At 37.7% G+C, this 17,595-nt stretch overlaps 1 protein-coding gene across 1 annotated transcript in view; it reads right to left on the bottom strand.

Annotated features, from left to right (window-relative positions):
- Window positions 1-1,136: 1,136 nt before the first annotated feature.
- Window positions 1,137-17,595, bottom strand: part of DEUP1 (deuterosome assembly protein 1) — a 78,664-nt gene continuing 62,205 nt past the window's right edge. The window contains exons 12-14 of the mRNA XM_045817854.1: window positions 15,740-15,891; window positions 7,177-7,291; window positions 1,137-1,313 (exon numbers count right to left, since the gene is read on the bottom strand). Coding sequence (XP_045673810.1) covers window positions 1,137-1,313; window positions 7,177-7,291; window positions 15,740-15,891 — 444 coding nt within the window. The remainder of the gene's footprint in view (window positions 1,314-7,176; window positions 7,292-15,739; window positions 15,892-17,595) is intronic.

Below are 17,595 nucleotides of genomic sequence, written 5' to 3'. Positions count from 1 at the left end.
GAGTAAGAACATGAGCCTGGCTGGCTCCACAGGCTTGTTCTGAAGTGAAATGAATTACAATGCCATGTGAAGGCGTTTTGCAGACGGTAAGAGCTACACAAATCTACATGGTCAAGTCTCCCAAAGGGAGTCGGTTTCTGTGTTTTTCACGTGACAAGGACACTTGTTATTTAAAGACACCTTGACTTACTCTTTAGTAATTTGAGGTTGAATTTCTTTCAAGAGAAAAAGAAATGATAAAGACCGTGGGACTTACCTTGAGTAACTACATAGGGATTTTTTCACAATTTATTTATATAAACGTCATTTTAAGAGAAAGAATAATGGTCTATCATGTGTGTATATTTGTAACTTGATTTTATTATTTTCTCCCATGCTACTACTATTCCATACAGATTTGGCACTTAAGTTTTAAGTCCATAGAATTTTGCATTCTTTTATTAAAAACAGAGGTATCACAAAGGAGAAGGTAGCAACAGTGATGCTTTACATTTTACTTCTCTTGTTCATGTGCATGAAGTAGTTGGTCTTAACAGGAGAACATTCATATTTTGCACATATATTTTAAGTGTATAAACAGCACAGTCCATTGTATTAAAACAGAGAGACATTACAATAATGAATGCAGAAACAGTAAGGCTAGATTTTTTTTTTCCTAAAAGAGGTTGTAGAATGTTTACATAGCTCAAAATACTGAATATTTTTCATTTTTAAAAATCCTTGAGTTTTCAAATAGTACAACTGAACTGCACTTGATTCATTAATATTTGGAGTACAGTGCTTCCCTTCCCTCATTTTGTGTTGTGATAGAGGAAATGGGTTTCAGTATACATGATTCAAGTGAAAAAAAACCTGCATATTTAATTCCAAAATATTCACAGACTGAGAAAAAGCTCTTTTGGAGTAGTGATGTTTATTTTATAGTAATTCTATAGCCAAACAATTTATTATGTTAATGCAGATATATAAACAGCTTTTTCAAATAAAATACTTACTATTTTCTAGCTGCCTTACAGAAATTATTTACTCAAGAAAACAGAACAAATTTCTCAGTGTCATTAATCAGCTTTGTAAATATTTTGCCAGAACTTTTTTTTTCTTGGGATGGGGGAAACAAATAAAAAAAGTTTAAAAGTTCATATGTGCCTATTTTGTTTTAGCTTGGTGTATTTATTAAGAGTAAATTCTGTATGTCTTTGCAGTTCATCAATATGCGTGTTTAGAAGTTTCTCAAGTTCTTTTGCGCGCCTCTCTTCCTCCAGAAGGAAATGCTGTGCAGCCAAGGACGCTGGGAAGGACATATCTGGGGGAGACTGAGGAAAGAAAGAGAAGTTAGATGAGGAACAAAAAGCTTTTTAAAATCTTCATGTTCCCAGGCATTCCTCATCCCTGACATATGGTCAAGTACTGCAACCCGTAAGCAAAGAATATACCTCAAGCTGAATTCCCTCCACTAGTGCGATGCAGCCTCTGATGAAATTCTCAAGGAACTGAAGCAGCACAGCCCCGTTACATTAAAACGCTCTAGAACTGACTATTACAGTGGCCAACCTCATACGCAGGGACAACACAATTACCATGAAAGCTACCTAAAACATACTCCGCCAATTTGCAGAGCCAATGATTTTCACCTGAAAATAGGCAACTCTGAAATGCTAAAGTGAAGATTATAATAGAATAGGGCAAAGAATGTTTATATAGGAAAAATCAAGACTGGCTGCAAAAGGGGGCTAATTGCTGCTTGGAGTTAGTCAGGTGAGGAGGGCTGGTGGTATGATCTATCTCAGGGGGAAGAGTGGTTTCTAAGTGGGGGGCCCATATGCTGGGAGGGATCTTGTTTGTCCAGTTATCGCTGAGAGAGCCTCAGTGATGAGTGCCCAGTTCAACCCTTCACGTGATGAGGAAGGGCTCATTTAACTGACCTACTTTTCAGTGCTTACTTTTACACACACACACACACACACACACACACACACACACACACACACACACACAAAATCTGTGGCTGAGGAATAATGGGTAATATTAGATAATTTTATAGCACTTTATTCAAAATTATTTTTAAGTTAATTTAAAAATGTAAGTTGGGGAAAATTGTACTTAAATCTCCTAGTTCTGTGGTCCCTAGACCCTTCTTCAACTTTTGCTTTTTTTAGGAAGAATGGGACTTTATAAAGGGTTTGAAGAGTCAACAATTTGTATGCAGGTGAACTTTGTTACAGGGGGTCTAGTTCACAAGTCTGGCCTCTGCCAAAAGTATATGGATCGTGGCAGATGATGGCGAAGTGCTGCACACTTCCTGAAGCAGTAGCCCCAGCTGTCGCTGTGGTGCCAGGTACAGCACCTTTACTAAAGTGGAATATCACAGCTGTGGGTACATGGGATGCTGCTGTTGATCTGGCAAAGGTGCTTTTTTTAATACTGAGTAAGGAGTAGGGCCAGAAGCCTTTAGCATTCTCATGGGCAGACAAGAGTACGTGCCCATGTTTTTTGCCCCACATTGTGTTATGTTACTGATGCTGTCACAATAAATTCTGAAGGAGCCTGGGTCATCTGGATATGCCAAGGACTCCAGACTGTAAAACATCACATCATATATTAACATTAACATAACACTAAGACTTGATGAACAAGAAGTGGCAAGACTCCAGGGAGTCTTGTTCCAGGGAGTGAAAGACAACCCATCAACGATTCAGGGGCTTGACAAAGTGTGTTCAGGTGTCCAGTGATGTGGACCATGTCAACATTATCTCCTCTTAAACACAAATTAATGCATCTTGCATTTCTTATCACTATGAAAGAAGCATAAAGCTTGATAGGTCTCTTTAGGCTTCAGGTTTTGGAGGTAGCATGTTCTACTTTTGGGTGGAATAATCTGACTCATTTATCGGGGGACACAAACTGCTCTTTTTGTTGTTGTTGTTGTCATTATTTGTTTGTTTTTTAGCAGGGCCCAGAGAAAGAAAGGGCTCTGCCGTAGGTTGGGAAAGGCATACAAGCAGTCCTGCTACCCGGGCCAAATGACTTACTAGAATAATCTTTTGCAGAGAAAGATGTCACGTGGAGCTTCTAGCAAGTCTCATTTGGAAAGTGGCATTGCAGACCCTTAAACTTCTAGAGCAAGACCACACCATCTATGGCAGAAAACTGTATCCTGTTTGCAAAACAGTTCCTGTCATGTGACTGAGCCCCAGTTGGGACAGAGCATCTCAGAAAGTGGACAGGGTGACTTGATCTAGCCTCTGTCCTTGGCCACGTCAGCGGACATTATGCATGGGCCCAACAGGCAGTCTCCCTTTCACCAAAGTTACTCTAGCTACTATTGCCATTGAATGTCTGATCTGCTTGTGCTAAAGGCCAAGGCCATTCCTCAAGGAGACCCGCCAGTCTCATCTTTTGGTGGTAATTAGATTACATCAGGTCCCTTCCATCTTGGAAAGGGCAATGTTTTATCCCTATCAGAAGTGACATGTATTCTGCCTTTCCTGCCTTGGCCAACAGCACTATTGCTCTCTGAGTGACTGATATACTGACATGAGATATTAACTGATACTAAAGGAACCTACTTTCCAGCACAGGAGTAGGGGCATGACCATGGTATCCACGGGTCATACCACATACAGCACCATCCAGAGGATGCTATCCTGATAGGCTTCCTGAAAGCACAGCTGAGGCATCAGCTTGGAAATTATGTCCTGTGAGGAGAGGGTGCCATCCTTAAGGATGTGGTAGAGACTGTACACCAATTGCTGCTATTTGCCACTGTGTTTCTTATATGTGTAATAAATGGATTGTGGAATACATGGATCTGGGAACACAAGGGTGGATGGAGGAATGGCTCTACTCTCTACCACTTGTATTGACCAACTTAGAGAATTTGTGCCTTCTGTCTCTGTACTTTTGTGCTTTGTTAGTCTACAGGTCAAGGGTCTAGAGGGAGAATGCTTCCACCAGGAACCTATAAGAGTCTCAGTGAACTTAAAGCTCAGCCTGGCACCCAGTTGCTTTGGGCTTCTCATGCCGATAGATCAGAGGCACAGAAATGAGGTTCTATACTGGCAGAGGTCATCAACCATAATCATTCCTAAAAGGTGAGACTAATACTACATAATGGAGACAGTGAGAGATATGTTTGGTACTTATTTACTTACTTACTCAGGTAACCCACTGAGGTGGCCTTTTGTTACTCTCATGCCTAGTTTTAACTGTAAATGGCAAACCACATCCTGATAAGGGCATGGGAACAAAGGGCTCACCCCACAAGGCAAGCCACCTGGACCAACAGAAGTGCCAGCTGAGGGGGAAGGGAATCTAGAACAGGTGAAGAGATGGTGAATATCAGTTAAGCCCTTGAGACCAACTGCAGCATCAAGGGATGTGCCACTAACCCTCCTCTTATAAGTATTCCCAGAAATTGTGACCAGCCAGAATCTTGGAGAAGCTATGCCTGAAAGGAATGAACAAGATGAAAAGAATATAGATTTGAGTGATTCAAAAGGGGGACTGTAGTGGATGCTGCTGGATCCCCTTCACTGGGCTGGTGTGTCTATCCTGCAGCAGCTGTGTCAACTGCTAATAGCTCACAGCTGGCCACTTCTTTGGAGACCTGCCCTCGGCTGAACAGAACCTCCTGTTGCATCTGAGAAGTTGCAACCCCTCCTTCAGCCTGTTTCCTCTCAGAGGCAAGACTGACTGACACAGGGACACAAAACACCAGGCTTCTTGCCCCTCAGGGAACCAACTATATTGTGCAATCCATGCTCCAAGCTCCTGATGAGACCAGGCTGAACTAATCTCTAGCTCAGACCTCATCCTTATTCAGCTTTCCTTCCCTCCTCTCACCTACTTCCCTCACTCTTCTGCTGAGAATACCACCTCAATAAATCCTCTCATAAGAGTCTCCATCTCAGATCCTAGGGAACCTGATTGACCTCAGACAGATTCTGGCTTGAGTAACTGGGTGACATCAAGACCATTTATTGAGAAATAAAAACAGTAAAAGGAGCCCGGTAAGGGTAAGGTCTTATTTATTTTTGATTCCTTCCAGTTCTAGAACAGATTCTGAATATTTAATTAATTTGTGAACAAAAAATGCATTAGATTTTGGATAAAGCTGAGCTAGAGGTGACTTGGGACTCAGATTGTTAAGTAGAGAGTGGGATATGTCAGTCCAGAATTCAGAAGATAGATCTGGATCAGAGATACACATTTGGAAATTATAATGAGTAAAGCCATAAGTACCACTGAAAACATCCAAGATATGCAAATAAAAGAAGTTAAAAAATAGAATCCTGGGGGACATTTCATTTTAGGCACTCACTCCCATGGTCGTGTTCTTAACATTGTTGTCAATGATAACTGCATTGTTTACTAATCAATATTTTAAGCAAACTACCTGTTATCCTTCCGGCTTAGTTTAGTCTACAGCAAATGTCATACACAATGGTGAAATATTGGACACTGTCCTTTTGCAATTAAGAGAAGGATGATGGCAATACCAGTGTTACTGCTCAGCATTTACTGTAGGGTCTTTCTTGGTCAGTACAACAATGCAAGAATAAAAAAGGTAGAAAGATTTGAAAGTACAAATTGCCATTATTTTGATTCTGAATACAGAAAAATTCAAAAGAATCTTCAGGACTGGAACATATGTGCAAGTTCAAGTGAGTATTTCGATGGGGACAAGGATTGAGAATCCTACCTTGTACCATACATGAAAATTAATTCCAGATGTAGATCTAAATATGAAAAGTAAATAGCCAAAGCCATCAGAGGAAAACATAGGATAATATTTCTATAATTTTGGGATAGGTAAAAGTTTAAGTAGGGCACCTGAAATATTAACCATAAAGGAAAAGATTCATAAGTTTGAATATATTAAATTGAGAACTGTGGTCATCAAACGATATCATTAAGTGAAGAGGCAAGTGAGAGTGGAGGAAGGTATCTGCAACACATATAATCAACAACAGGTTTATATCCCAAATATATAAAGAACTTGTACAAATTAATAAGAATAAAGACAATCTGATAGAAACTTAGGCAAGAAAATTGAACAGACACTTTACAGTAGAGAATACTAAAGTAGCTGATAAACATATGAAAAGGTACTAAACCTTAGACACCAGAGAAATAAGAATTAAAACTGTAATTAAGATGTAACTAATCACTGACCATAAAAGTTAAAATTATAAGACCAATCACTACTAAGTGTTGAAAAATATATAGAACAAAGAAAACACACATTTCCTGTTGGGGTGTTAATTTTTTCAAATAGTTAGGAAAGCAGCTTGGCAGAGCCTCCTAATGTGGACTTTATGCATATCCTATTACAAAGCAAATCCACTCTTAGGTGTATACCTAATGGAAATTATACACATGTGCACCAAGAGAAACATACAGTGTTTTTAGCAATGTTATTCGTAACAGCCCCAAACAGGATATGAATGTCTGTCAACAGTAGAATGGTTAACTTGTAGTATCATTCCATGTAGTACTTTTATACCATGGAACACTATGGAGAAACAAAAATGGATAAACAAAAGCTGTGTGAAACAACATGGATGCATCTCATTGGCAGTTTTGAGCAAATGCAGCTGAAACAAAAGAACACAGAGAGTATAATACTATTTATACAAAATTTACAAATGGCCACAACTCATTTATGATGTTACAAGTCAGGATAGTGGTTACCTTGGGAGCCAGTTGAAGGAGTGATGGGAAGGGGATGTGAGGGGAGTTCTGGAGTGCTGCAGCTGTTCTATGTGTTACCTGGGTGATAGTTGCATTCACTTGTCCCTTCATGGCAATTCATCAAACTGCTGAGTTCTGATTTGTGTGCAAGGACTTGTATGCATGTCAGAGCAATAGAAAAGGTAGAAAACATCACCTATGGCTCTTTAAAATACAGAGATCCTTGAGGGCTTTCGGAATGTCCAGGAGAGAGTCCCAAGCACATGCACTTTTAAAAAGTCACTGGAATTCTGGCCTGCACTAGAGGTAAATAATATTGATTGCAAAACTTCGTGACACATTATGGATCTCTTTTCCTTCTGTAGATAGGCGTGGCCAAATGACTCAAGCACCAACATTTTTCTTTAACAGCTATGTATATATCAGTATATTGGTATCAATGTAAGAGAAATCACCTCTAAAGAAAAAAATCCAGCAACTCACCAGTGGGAATACTTCTTCATCACTAACCAGAGGGCTTGTCATTTCTTTCATTTGAAGTGACAAAGGTGGCAATGGAGATGTTGCGCTCCCACTTGGCTCACAGTCTTGGCTGAGTCTAAAAGACAAGGAGTTGTTGTCACTGTTGCTACCCAGGACATCTGTTTATGTGGCTAATTATTTTAATTTCTCTGATGTCTAACTGGGGAAAACACACCAAATGTTTGGGTTTCTTATCTAGATATCTCTTTGATAAAAAGGTGAAGGGATTAAGTAAAACAAAAAACAAACAAAAAAACCCCATCTCATAGATGCAGACAACATTATGGTGATTATCAGAGGGAAACAGGTTGGGGAGGAGTAGGAGAGGGTATAGGTGGGCATAAATGGTGACAGAAGGAGACTTGACTTGGTGTGGTGAACACACAATACAATATACAGATGATGTATTGCAGAATTGTACACCTGAAATCTGTATGATTTTATGAACCAATGTCACTCCAATAAATTAAAAAAACAACAACAACAAACCCCCAACCTGAAGGAGACAGGGGCAATGGGAGACATACAGGGCTACAGAAGGTGTGTGGAACTGGAGGGAGGGGAGATGGAGGTCGGGAGACAGACAGCAAGTGACAGCAGATGGGAGGAAAGGGGCTGCCACGATAGGGGGCCCAGTACAAATAAACAAGCAATTAAGGGCAATAAAAAAATAAAAAGAAATAAAAAGGTATTTGTTTAAGAATAATTTCTACTTTACTTAAAAGACTTAGAATGATTAACAATAAAGCAGAAAACTTTGTGCTATAATTGTTAAAAATGTTCTGCTATCCTTATGACTTACGTTGCTCTCCTCTCTTTTACTTTTGTATCTCTGCCACTTAAATAAATAACGTGAAACCAGTTTGAGAAAAATCTCAAAACAGTGAACAATGCTGCCTTCACAGTTCTGAATAGATACTTGTTTTCTCTTTTTCTATTTCACCTACCTCACTGTCTTTCTTAACAGCATTATACTTTTAAAAAATTCTAGAATAAGTCTTTGTATAATAATAATTCTCATTCCTATAGGAATTAATAATTTATAAGGTTTTCAATTTCTATTATATCTTAAGCTCCTCCACACTGTCTGTTGACCTTGAGCAGGTGACTTTATCTTTCTGTCACTCAAGTGTTTTCATGTGTAAAGAAGGCTGTGTGAGAATTGAACTCCACAACTCATATGAAAGGCATGGTGCAGAATTTGCTGTTTGCAATAAATATAGGGTAGAAATGAGACTGAATAAAATGCCAGTGAGGTTTTTAATTTTGGCATACTGACTAAACAAATGAGTGATAAAACCAAGAAACAAACCAATTTACCCTAAAATTTTACCCAGAAAGTCCCAACAGGATGGGCCATGTGGGTCTAAATATGTTTTTTAGCATTAAACCATGAAAGTGGTGTTTAAATTTAATAAAAATCATCAAAGACCACACAGAAACATAAAAATCTCTTTAATTTAAAATTATTTGTTTTTACTTCTCATTCAAACTCTGTGGGTATTGATTAACCATTTTCAAAGTCTTCATATTTTAATCTCACACAATTCAAAAACACTTACATTATTTCTCTATTTTTATCCAAAGACTATCTGCATATACTTGTTTCTCATTATGCAAAGATTTTCAAAGCTATGCATACAAACAGCAATAAAAGTTAAGTGAGGCATCTGTAAATTAGTTTGTAAAAACAAATGTGATATGTGTTCCATTTTTACTTATCTTGAAATATATCTTCTTTTGAATTCATTCTCCCAAACCATAATTACCATGGAAACAAAACAACAAATTAAGCTGAAATAACATGGTTTGTGATGTGCACAATCAGATGAAATATCCTTCAATCAAACAGAATTATAACAATTGCATAGTAAGTACATACATCTGCGTAGAATCTTCTGTTGAACCTTTTGAGTGAGCCTACCATCTATACTTCAAAGCACAGTGGCAAAAGTAAGATAATTATAGAAGTGATTCAAGAAATATATATATCTTTTTGTAATCTCAAGTATACAGAGATTTCGGGAAAAGTATTTTTTTTCTAAATTATCTAAATAATTATCTCAATTACCCATTTTCCTTTGGATGTAGAGATATTTTATGGTGTTATTTACTAAAATTTATATAAGAACATTCTTTTTATGGTAAGATCAATAAAATGTAGAGACTGAAAGGAAAGACTGCATTATGAAGTAAAGTACTTTTGCTTTAAATCATCTTTATATCTGACACATCCTTCTTCTAGGATACAGCTATTCACATACTTCATAAAACCACCTTGCATAAAATGCTAAGTATATCAATTTAAAAGCCACCTCAAAAATTATTTCAGAAGGCTTTTAATATCCTCTCATTAGCTAGTCTGTTCAGTTATCTTTTCCATGGGCACTATTCCAAGGCCTCTGTCTATTTTTGCCAGCAGGGCAGGATCTGATCACTCTGTTGGGAAGAACTGTACCCACTTCAGATCTGAGTCAACTCTTGGCACAGTTTTCAGAGTTGTCTGACTGTCCATCCGGCCCTGGTGCTCCATTAATTTTCCCCACATTGCAGGACAATGTCCTCAGCAAAGAACAGGATCCCTTCCCAACTATGCTAATTTACTTGCTTCTGGCCTCACCTTCTAGCACTCCACATAATGCTCCCAGTTCTATAGACTCCTTATTATCTCCCAGCCTAAGATTGTTCAGCCTGTTGTTTTGCTCCTCATGAGTAACACCATGGTACAAATTTTTTCAACTTACTTCACTTCTTAGTTGACTTCTTGATAAGGGATCCCATGAGAGTGATTATGACAAACTTTCTGACTTTGTGTTTTTTTAATATTTAAACTTTTATTAACTAGACTTGAAGCAATTTTAATGATAAATTTTGTGATTGCTAAAATTGTTCTAGTACATCATATAACTTTTAAAACCATAAATTCACTTTTAAGTATGTATCTTAAATAGAGACAAAACTTCATTTATTATAACGGATTTGTCATTAAAATTGGTTATATATTACTAGCTGTAGATACCATTACTCCAAATTAGTTTGTAAATTATCCTAAACTTCGAAACTCTTAACTATTAAAAACATTAAAAATATTCAATGCATCCTTATCCAATTCAATTACATTTCATTCATATTTTTGTTAAAATGCCAAATTACTGTGTTATTGGTAAACAAATCCTTTGGAATATCCTTAAATGCTTCACATTTTAAGTCAATGGGCATTAAAAAATTACTTCTAACAGGAGGAAAAACAACAAAAACTGAGTTGCATCTGAGAAAATCAAAGATTATTTTAATAATGTATTATACAAATCATGTTTATTTGTTTTTTGAATGCTTGATGCCTTCTTTTACTTTTTTAAATTACATTTTATTGATTATGCTATTACAGTTGCCCCAATTTTTCCCCTTTTGCCCCCCTCCACCTAGCATCCCCCACTCCCTCTGGCAATGCCCACACCATTGTTCATGTCCATGGATCATGCATAGGTTCTTTGGCTACTGCGTTCCCTGTACTGTACTTTACATCCCCATGGCTATTCTGTAACTACCTATTTGGACTTCTAAACCCCCTCACTTCTTCACCCATTTCCCCCACACCCCCTCCCTCCCATCTGGCAACCATCAAAACACTCTCCATATCCATGATTCTGTCTCTGTTCTTCTTGTTTGCTCAGTTTGTGGGTTTTTTTAGATTCAGTTGTTGATAGATATGTATTTATTGCTATTTTATTATTCCTACTATTGACCTTCCTCTTTTTCTTAAATAAGTCCTTTTAAAATTTCACATAATAATGATTTGGTGATGGTGAGCTCTTTTAGTTTTTTCTTGTCTGAGAAGCTCTTTATCTGCCCTTTGGTTCTAAATGATATCTTTGCTGTGTAGAGCAATCTTGGCTGTAGGCCCTCAATTTTCATGACCTCAAATATTTCTTGCCAGTCCCTTTTAGCCTGCAAAGTTTATTTTGAGAAATCAGCTGACAGTCTTATGGGAATTCCCCTGTAGGTAACTAACTCCTTTTTTCTTGTTGCTTTTAAGGTTCTTTATCTTTAACCTTTAAAATCTTTGGCATGTTAATTATTATGTGTCTTGGGGTGGGCCTCTTTGCATCCATCTTGTTTGGGACTCTCTGTGCTTCCTGGACTTGCATGACTATGTCCTTCACCAAATTAGGGAAAATTTCTTTCATTATTTTTTCAAATAGATTTCCAATTTCTTGCTCTTTCTCTTTTCCTTCTGGTAACCCTATTGTATGAATGTTGAACTTCTTGAAGTTGTCCCAGAGGCTGCTTATACTATCCTGTTTTTGAATTCTTTTTTCTTCTTGTTCTGGTTGGTTGTTTTTTGCTTCCTTATGTGCTAAATCATTTATTTGATTCTCAGCTTCAACCACTCAGCTATTTTTTTCCCTGTGAATTGTTCTTTATTTTAATTAGTGTATCCTTTGTTTCTGATTGGATCTTCTTTATGCTGTTGAGGTCCTCGCTACATTGAGCATCCTTATAACCAGTGTTTTGAACTCTGCATCTGACAGATTGCTTATCTCCATTTTGTTTAGCTCTTTTTCTGGAGTTTTTATCAGTTCTTTCATTGTCTCCTTGTTTTGGCAACCTCCCTGTGTTTATTTCTATGTAATAGGTAGAGCTGCTTTGACTCTGTGTCTTGGTAGTGTGGCCTAATGTAGTAGGTGTCCTGTAGGTTCCAGTGGCACATCCTCCCCTATCACCCAAGCTGGGTACTCAATGGGAGGGATTTACTCAGACCAGTCAGTTGCAAGGACTGGCTGTGACCACTGACCACCAACCTCTGTGCTCCATGGAGGATCAGCTGTGCAGGGGCAGGGTGATGGTGGTGCTCTGATGTGGTCTGTAGCTGTCCACTGGGTGCACAGGCTCTGGGGTTTCCTGGGTGGTACAAGCTATGTTCAGCCCCTGTGTGTTGCTTGGGGCCACCCTGAATGAGCTACAAAGCAATCTCCAGATGGCTGCTACCTGTGCTGGGCTTGTAGGTTCCCAGGTGAAGCCAAACTGTTATCCAAAGCTGGCTGCTGGAACCACTTAGCCAGATGAGCCAAGATCAGCCATTCATGTGGAAAAGCCACTGTTAACAGCTGAGTGGCAGTTAAGTTGGGTGGGGCAGAGCCTCAGGGGATCTCAAGAGCAGAACAAATAGTATTAGCCAGAGTGATGGAGTCTTAGATGTGGCACCCACCCGCCAGCCTGAAACTCTGTGAGGGGAGGGCTCAGAAAAAGTACAATGGCCTTTGCCCTCATTTCTGTCTGGTAGAAAGCTATCTCCCCGTGCTGCATTGATGCCAGAAACTTCAGTTCTTCCTTGTATGCCATTGGTAACTTTCAAGCTGCTATCCTGGTGCTAGAGCTCAGTGGGAATAAGTCTGAGTATATATACATGCGGGTTCTTTAGGAGGAACTGCTTGGGACACTAGAAGTTTCTTCCACTGACTCAATCCCCACCATTTTTTTTTTCAGCCAGAAGTTATGGGGACTTATCTTCCTAACTTGAAATCCTGGGCTCGGGGGCCTGGTGTGGTGCTGGGACTCTTCACTCCCAAGGTTTTCCTCCCAAATTTTTATCCACCACATGTGGTTGTGGGACCAGCCCATTCTGCATCTCCACATCTCCGCCCCTCCTACCAGTCTGGGTGGATGTGGTCTCTTTAATTTCTGTAGTTGCCATATTTCCATTCAACTTAATTTCTGATGGTTCTGAATGATGGTTGTTCTATAGTTTAGTTGTAATTTTGAAGTGGTTGTGTGAGGAGGCAAGCTTTGTTTATCTACACCTCCATCCTGACCAGAAGAGATACAAACTGTGTTTAATTAAAAGACATGGCTAAAGATTAGATTACAGGCTTTAACATTTTGTGGCATTTTATTTTCCTGTATTTTTACCTAAAATCTTTTTCCTTTCTCAAATAGTTTAATAAGACCTTTTTGTATTAGCCACTGATATGTAAATATAACATGCATTTTTGGATTTTTTTATGTCTAACAAATACATATGTAGCTTTCACTATTTGACTTTGCTGAGCTGTGCTGTGAGAAAAAAAGAATATTTTATTTTTCACTTGCTCAATTTAATGGCTATGTACTTTACAGTTCTCTGTGGTGAGTTCACAGTGCCCTTGCATCTCAACAACTCTTTCCCCATGGTGGCTTTTACACAGCAATAATTTATTCAGAGCACTTGAAATGCTGTTTCTCTTAAAAACCAGGTCACAGGAGAACAGTGAAATCAGACAAAGCATTAAAACAAATTTAATGAAACTTCCAACAAATGAGAGTGGCAGGACACAGGCTTTGCAGCAGGAGTACTAGTCCACACCGCTTGTTAAGCTGATCTCCTGCTAAGCGTTTTCCCTCTTATGCTGCTTTCTGTGTCCCTGGCTACCTTGTTTTTGTCAGGCACTTTTAACACATTCTTTACTTCTTGAAAAATGGAAAAAAGGGGGCAATCTGAACAATAAAATTCTTTTAAAAAAAGGCAGAATAACTGTTTTTTTGCTTAAATAACAATACCTGGTTGTCTTCATCTAAGGCTTTCAAAGTTATTTCCAACAAGCAGGGACAGAAAACAAGGTTCTGCACCTAATGGGTGCTCTGTACAGGCTGAAGACTAACTAACATTCCTAGGAAGACCCTTTGTAATATCTTTAGGGGCCTTCCTTTCTCTTACAATGAAAATACTATAGCCATGGGGTCATGATTTGACCCATGCAGAAATGAAATTACAGAGTAGGGAATCACTTTGTAAAGGGTTTATTCTATATTAGAAAATATATTCTTCCATCTAAATCAAGATTAGACCCCTTTAGACAGCTTTTCAGTTACAGTGGCCAGTTAACATGGGCACATTCACCAGAGAACTGGCCCATGGCTTTCTCAGTGATCTCTCCCATCCTCCCACACTGCTTCCTCCCACGCCCAGCCCACCACAGCACCCCACAATCAGGGGTTTCTGGGGGTAGCAACTAGTCTTCCCTCATCTCCTTCTTTAACCACTTGAAGAGGGATAATTAATTTAGCATTTTTGGGTGGTTGCCATTTCTTGCATCAAATTAAAGTATATCCTAATACATACAGGGCTGAAGTGGTGAAAATAGGAGAGCTATAACTACATCCACAAGAATGCTGAAAAGGCATATTTTTTTAAGTGTGTCCCTTGGATTTTTGGATTTACGTACCTGAAAACTGGGCATGCTTAGTTACAAGGATGAGCTTGGCATGGCCCCTCATCCTTGTCCTCACAGGACATCCTCACAGGACTATTGTTGAGGAAATGTCAGATTCAGCCATTTATATATCCACCAAAACATACTTTCTAGGTATGTGAGTTGTGGTGGAAGTATTAATACTATAACAAACACTAACGATTTTGTTAGTAATAATAATAATAATAATGGCTAAAAGCTATGGAACTGCTATAGTTGTTTCACATGAAACTATATTTTCTCCTATAATCCTTACAAAACCCATATAAGTATTATCCCTATGTGTCATATGGGAAACAGATTTACAAAGGTTAGGTGAATTTCCTAAGAATGTAAATATTATTTTGTACGAAAACAGCATTTTCATTCTAAGTATGCTAAACTTCTGAGCAAAAGTTGTATTGAAGTTGGGCCTGGACCTATTAATTCACCATTCCTCAGCACCATGGAATGTGAATAAAGCTGATATCAAATAAGTTTGGGAAATGTTACATACCATCCCCCTTCTTGAAAACTCACAATGTACATCAGCAAAGTAATGACAGAGAGATCCTGTAGAAAAGAAACTTGTTTATTTTACTGAGCATTTTCCAAGTTTAGCAAAACACTGAAAGCCTCTAGAGAAGGTTTTGACTCCTTAAGTGTTTTATTAAAGTTGAATAAATTAGTCTAATTTCATGGTTATGTTTACTTAAATTTTGAACTAAGACATTTTTAAAGAGCATGGGGATAATATAGATAGCAGATGATGATTTTCCATATGCTTCTCTTCACTCAGAGAAAACCTTTCTTAGAATCCATTCTTTCCCTATGAATAACCAGCGGTGTTCTACTAATGCCGGTGTCAATATAAAGTGTACTGCAGTTAAGTCAGAAGTGAGCATGGAGTTCCTATATTTTCTATTTTGTTTGAATAATATATGTAACACTAAAATCTAGTTTTTCTACTCCAATGACATAAAAAGTAATATTATATATTTGTATACTTTGTACACCATGTTAGCTACTAAGAAGAGTCTGAAGTGATTAAAATTTACTGTAACACTCTACCCATTTCACTAGTATATTTTGAAAGCTATTAACAGCACAGAATTTCATAGAAAACCATGTATCTATACTATTATATTGCCACTATAAAATAAAATTTAAACTGAAGAGAAAATGTGTAAAGTTATCATTTGAATTGTTTAAAAATTAATTTCAATTAAATGTTTATACATTTATATCCTTATATAATGTAGTCAACATACCTATGTTCATTTTTTTCCATTTTTATTTTGTTTTGATAGGCATACTGTCCCGGTTCCTCGTAGGTCTTGTGATTATCCCATGCTGATTTCCCATTGGCATGAAGTTTTGCAAGATCATTTCGGAGCCTTTCATTTTCATACTCCAATTTGTTAACAGATGTGTGCCTTGAGTGTTCCCTGTTAGTGCAGTCCATACTCTGCAGAATAAAATACACCATCACTGAAAATTTGTTCCTCGTGATGCATATTTTCTGTGACTTTGGACCCCTGTCTTAGAAGGCCCTTTCATTTGCATCAACTGATGTGGCTCTATCTTTGTGTACCTTCTAAATGCCATTTCACACCCTCACTTCCTTGGGACACCAATACTTGGTGACTGATACTTCAGCTGCCACTGAACACACTGCAGTACAAGCAATGCATACACTGTTGTTCATGTTCCAGTACAGAAAAAGGCTCATGCATACCCAGCATTCTCTGTGTAACCAACTTCTAGAGTTTATATTTAAGAGTTTTGGGGTTTATAGGGCATGCCTTCTAGAGTTGATTAATAATGGAACCAGAATTAACATAGGTTTCAATTTGAAATATTCTTTTCTGATTGAAATAATACGTGTCATTATGGAAAATCCTATATTGATTCTCCAGTCTTGGTGATGTGACAAATACCGAACCCATACATTCTGGACCATTCTAAAACAATGATCTAACAGCTGAGGTTGTGCTAGTACCACACAGTTTTCAGCAACATAGCATCATGATAAAATTTTACTAACTGGTATGTGCCACCCAATTTTAACATGTCTTCAGAAGAGAATAAGAAACACATTTAAAGCATAAAATGAGAGGTATAGAGCAAGAATGAAAGATTTCTGGTGCTTTTTGAGTTTAATGTTATAAGAAGTTTCCTAGGGAAAGTTTAAACTTCTCTTCTCACAAAGTTTTAAAAAACATATATTCTCACATGAAAATGCTTTAAGTGACTCCACATAGTCCTTTGTAGTCCTATGATTTGAATACATATGAATTGTGTAGTTGCTGAGGGAACAATAGTTCTCTACTGTCAGAAGGATAATACACGTAGTTTAGCACAAAAAAGCATACTGTGTATGAAATATCTTTTTTGAAGATCCAAATTTCTATGGTTAAAAGCCTGTAAGACCATAGATGAGTATGGCCTAGAACTTCCATTGTGAAGTTTCTAAATTTAAGGCTTTCAGTGTCATTTCAGGGCATTACATCTTAGGTGTTAAAATTCAATACACATTAGGTATTAAAAACACTTACTTATTTGTTTTACTTTTTGTTTCAAAGGATAACTCTTCATACTGCATTGTTTGTTCACTGCCCAATGTATTACAGAAGTTTATAAATCTTTAGAAGGATCTCACTTTTGAATGAAAGGAAAGAGTCCAGGAGGGCAAACTTCCTCAAAATAACACAGTAAGGGTTATATGCTTGTATGTCTCTTGACTACAGTGCCCTTTGGAAAAGGACCGTGGAAGGTATTTCTCCACTTGTTAAGTCCCTGGCTGCGTGCACTATGTCTCAACAGTTGCTCGTCCGAGATACACCAGTGTGGATAAGAGTAATCTGAGTCTGCTTTAAGAGAAAAAGGATCATTTATTCTAAAATTAGATTTGTGATATGTATAAAGGTGGCAGAGTCTTATAAAATTCTGCCCTTTTAGGAAAATACTCATATGGGCAGATCTGGTTGGAAAAGGTCATGGATTCAGAATTGTACTCTCCCAAAGATACCTACTATTCAAAATGTATAATTTCTTGATAGTTTGCTGTTCAATTATATTTCACTCAAGCTTTTTCTTAGATTTTATCTGTGACTCTTTTTGGCCCAGTGTTAAAGTAATTAAGAATAATAGTAATGATTTATTTAAAAGC

The sequence above is a fragment of the Phyllostomus hastatus genome, unplaced genomic scaffold, assembly GCF_019186645.2.
Source record: "Phyllostomus hastatus isolate PE091 unplaced genomic scaffold, TTU_PhHast_1.1 phas_scaffold_317, whole genome shotgun sequence".
NCBI lineage: Eukaryota > Metazoa > Chordata > Mammalia > Chiroptera > Phyllostomidae > Phyllostomus > Phyllostomus hastatus.
The sequence above is the reverse complement of the archived record's forward strand: the minus strand, read 5'-3'. Positions and strand labels throughout refer to the sequence as shown.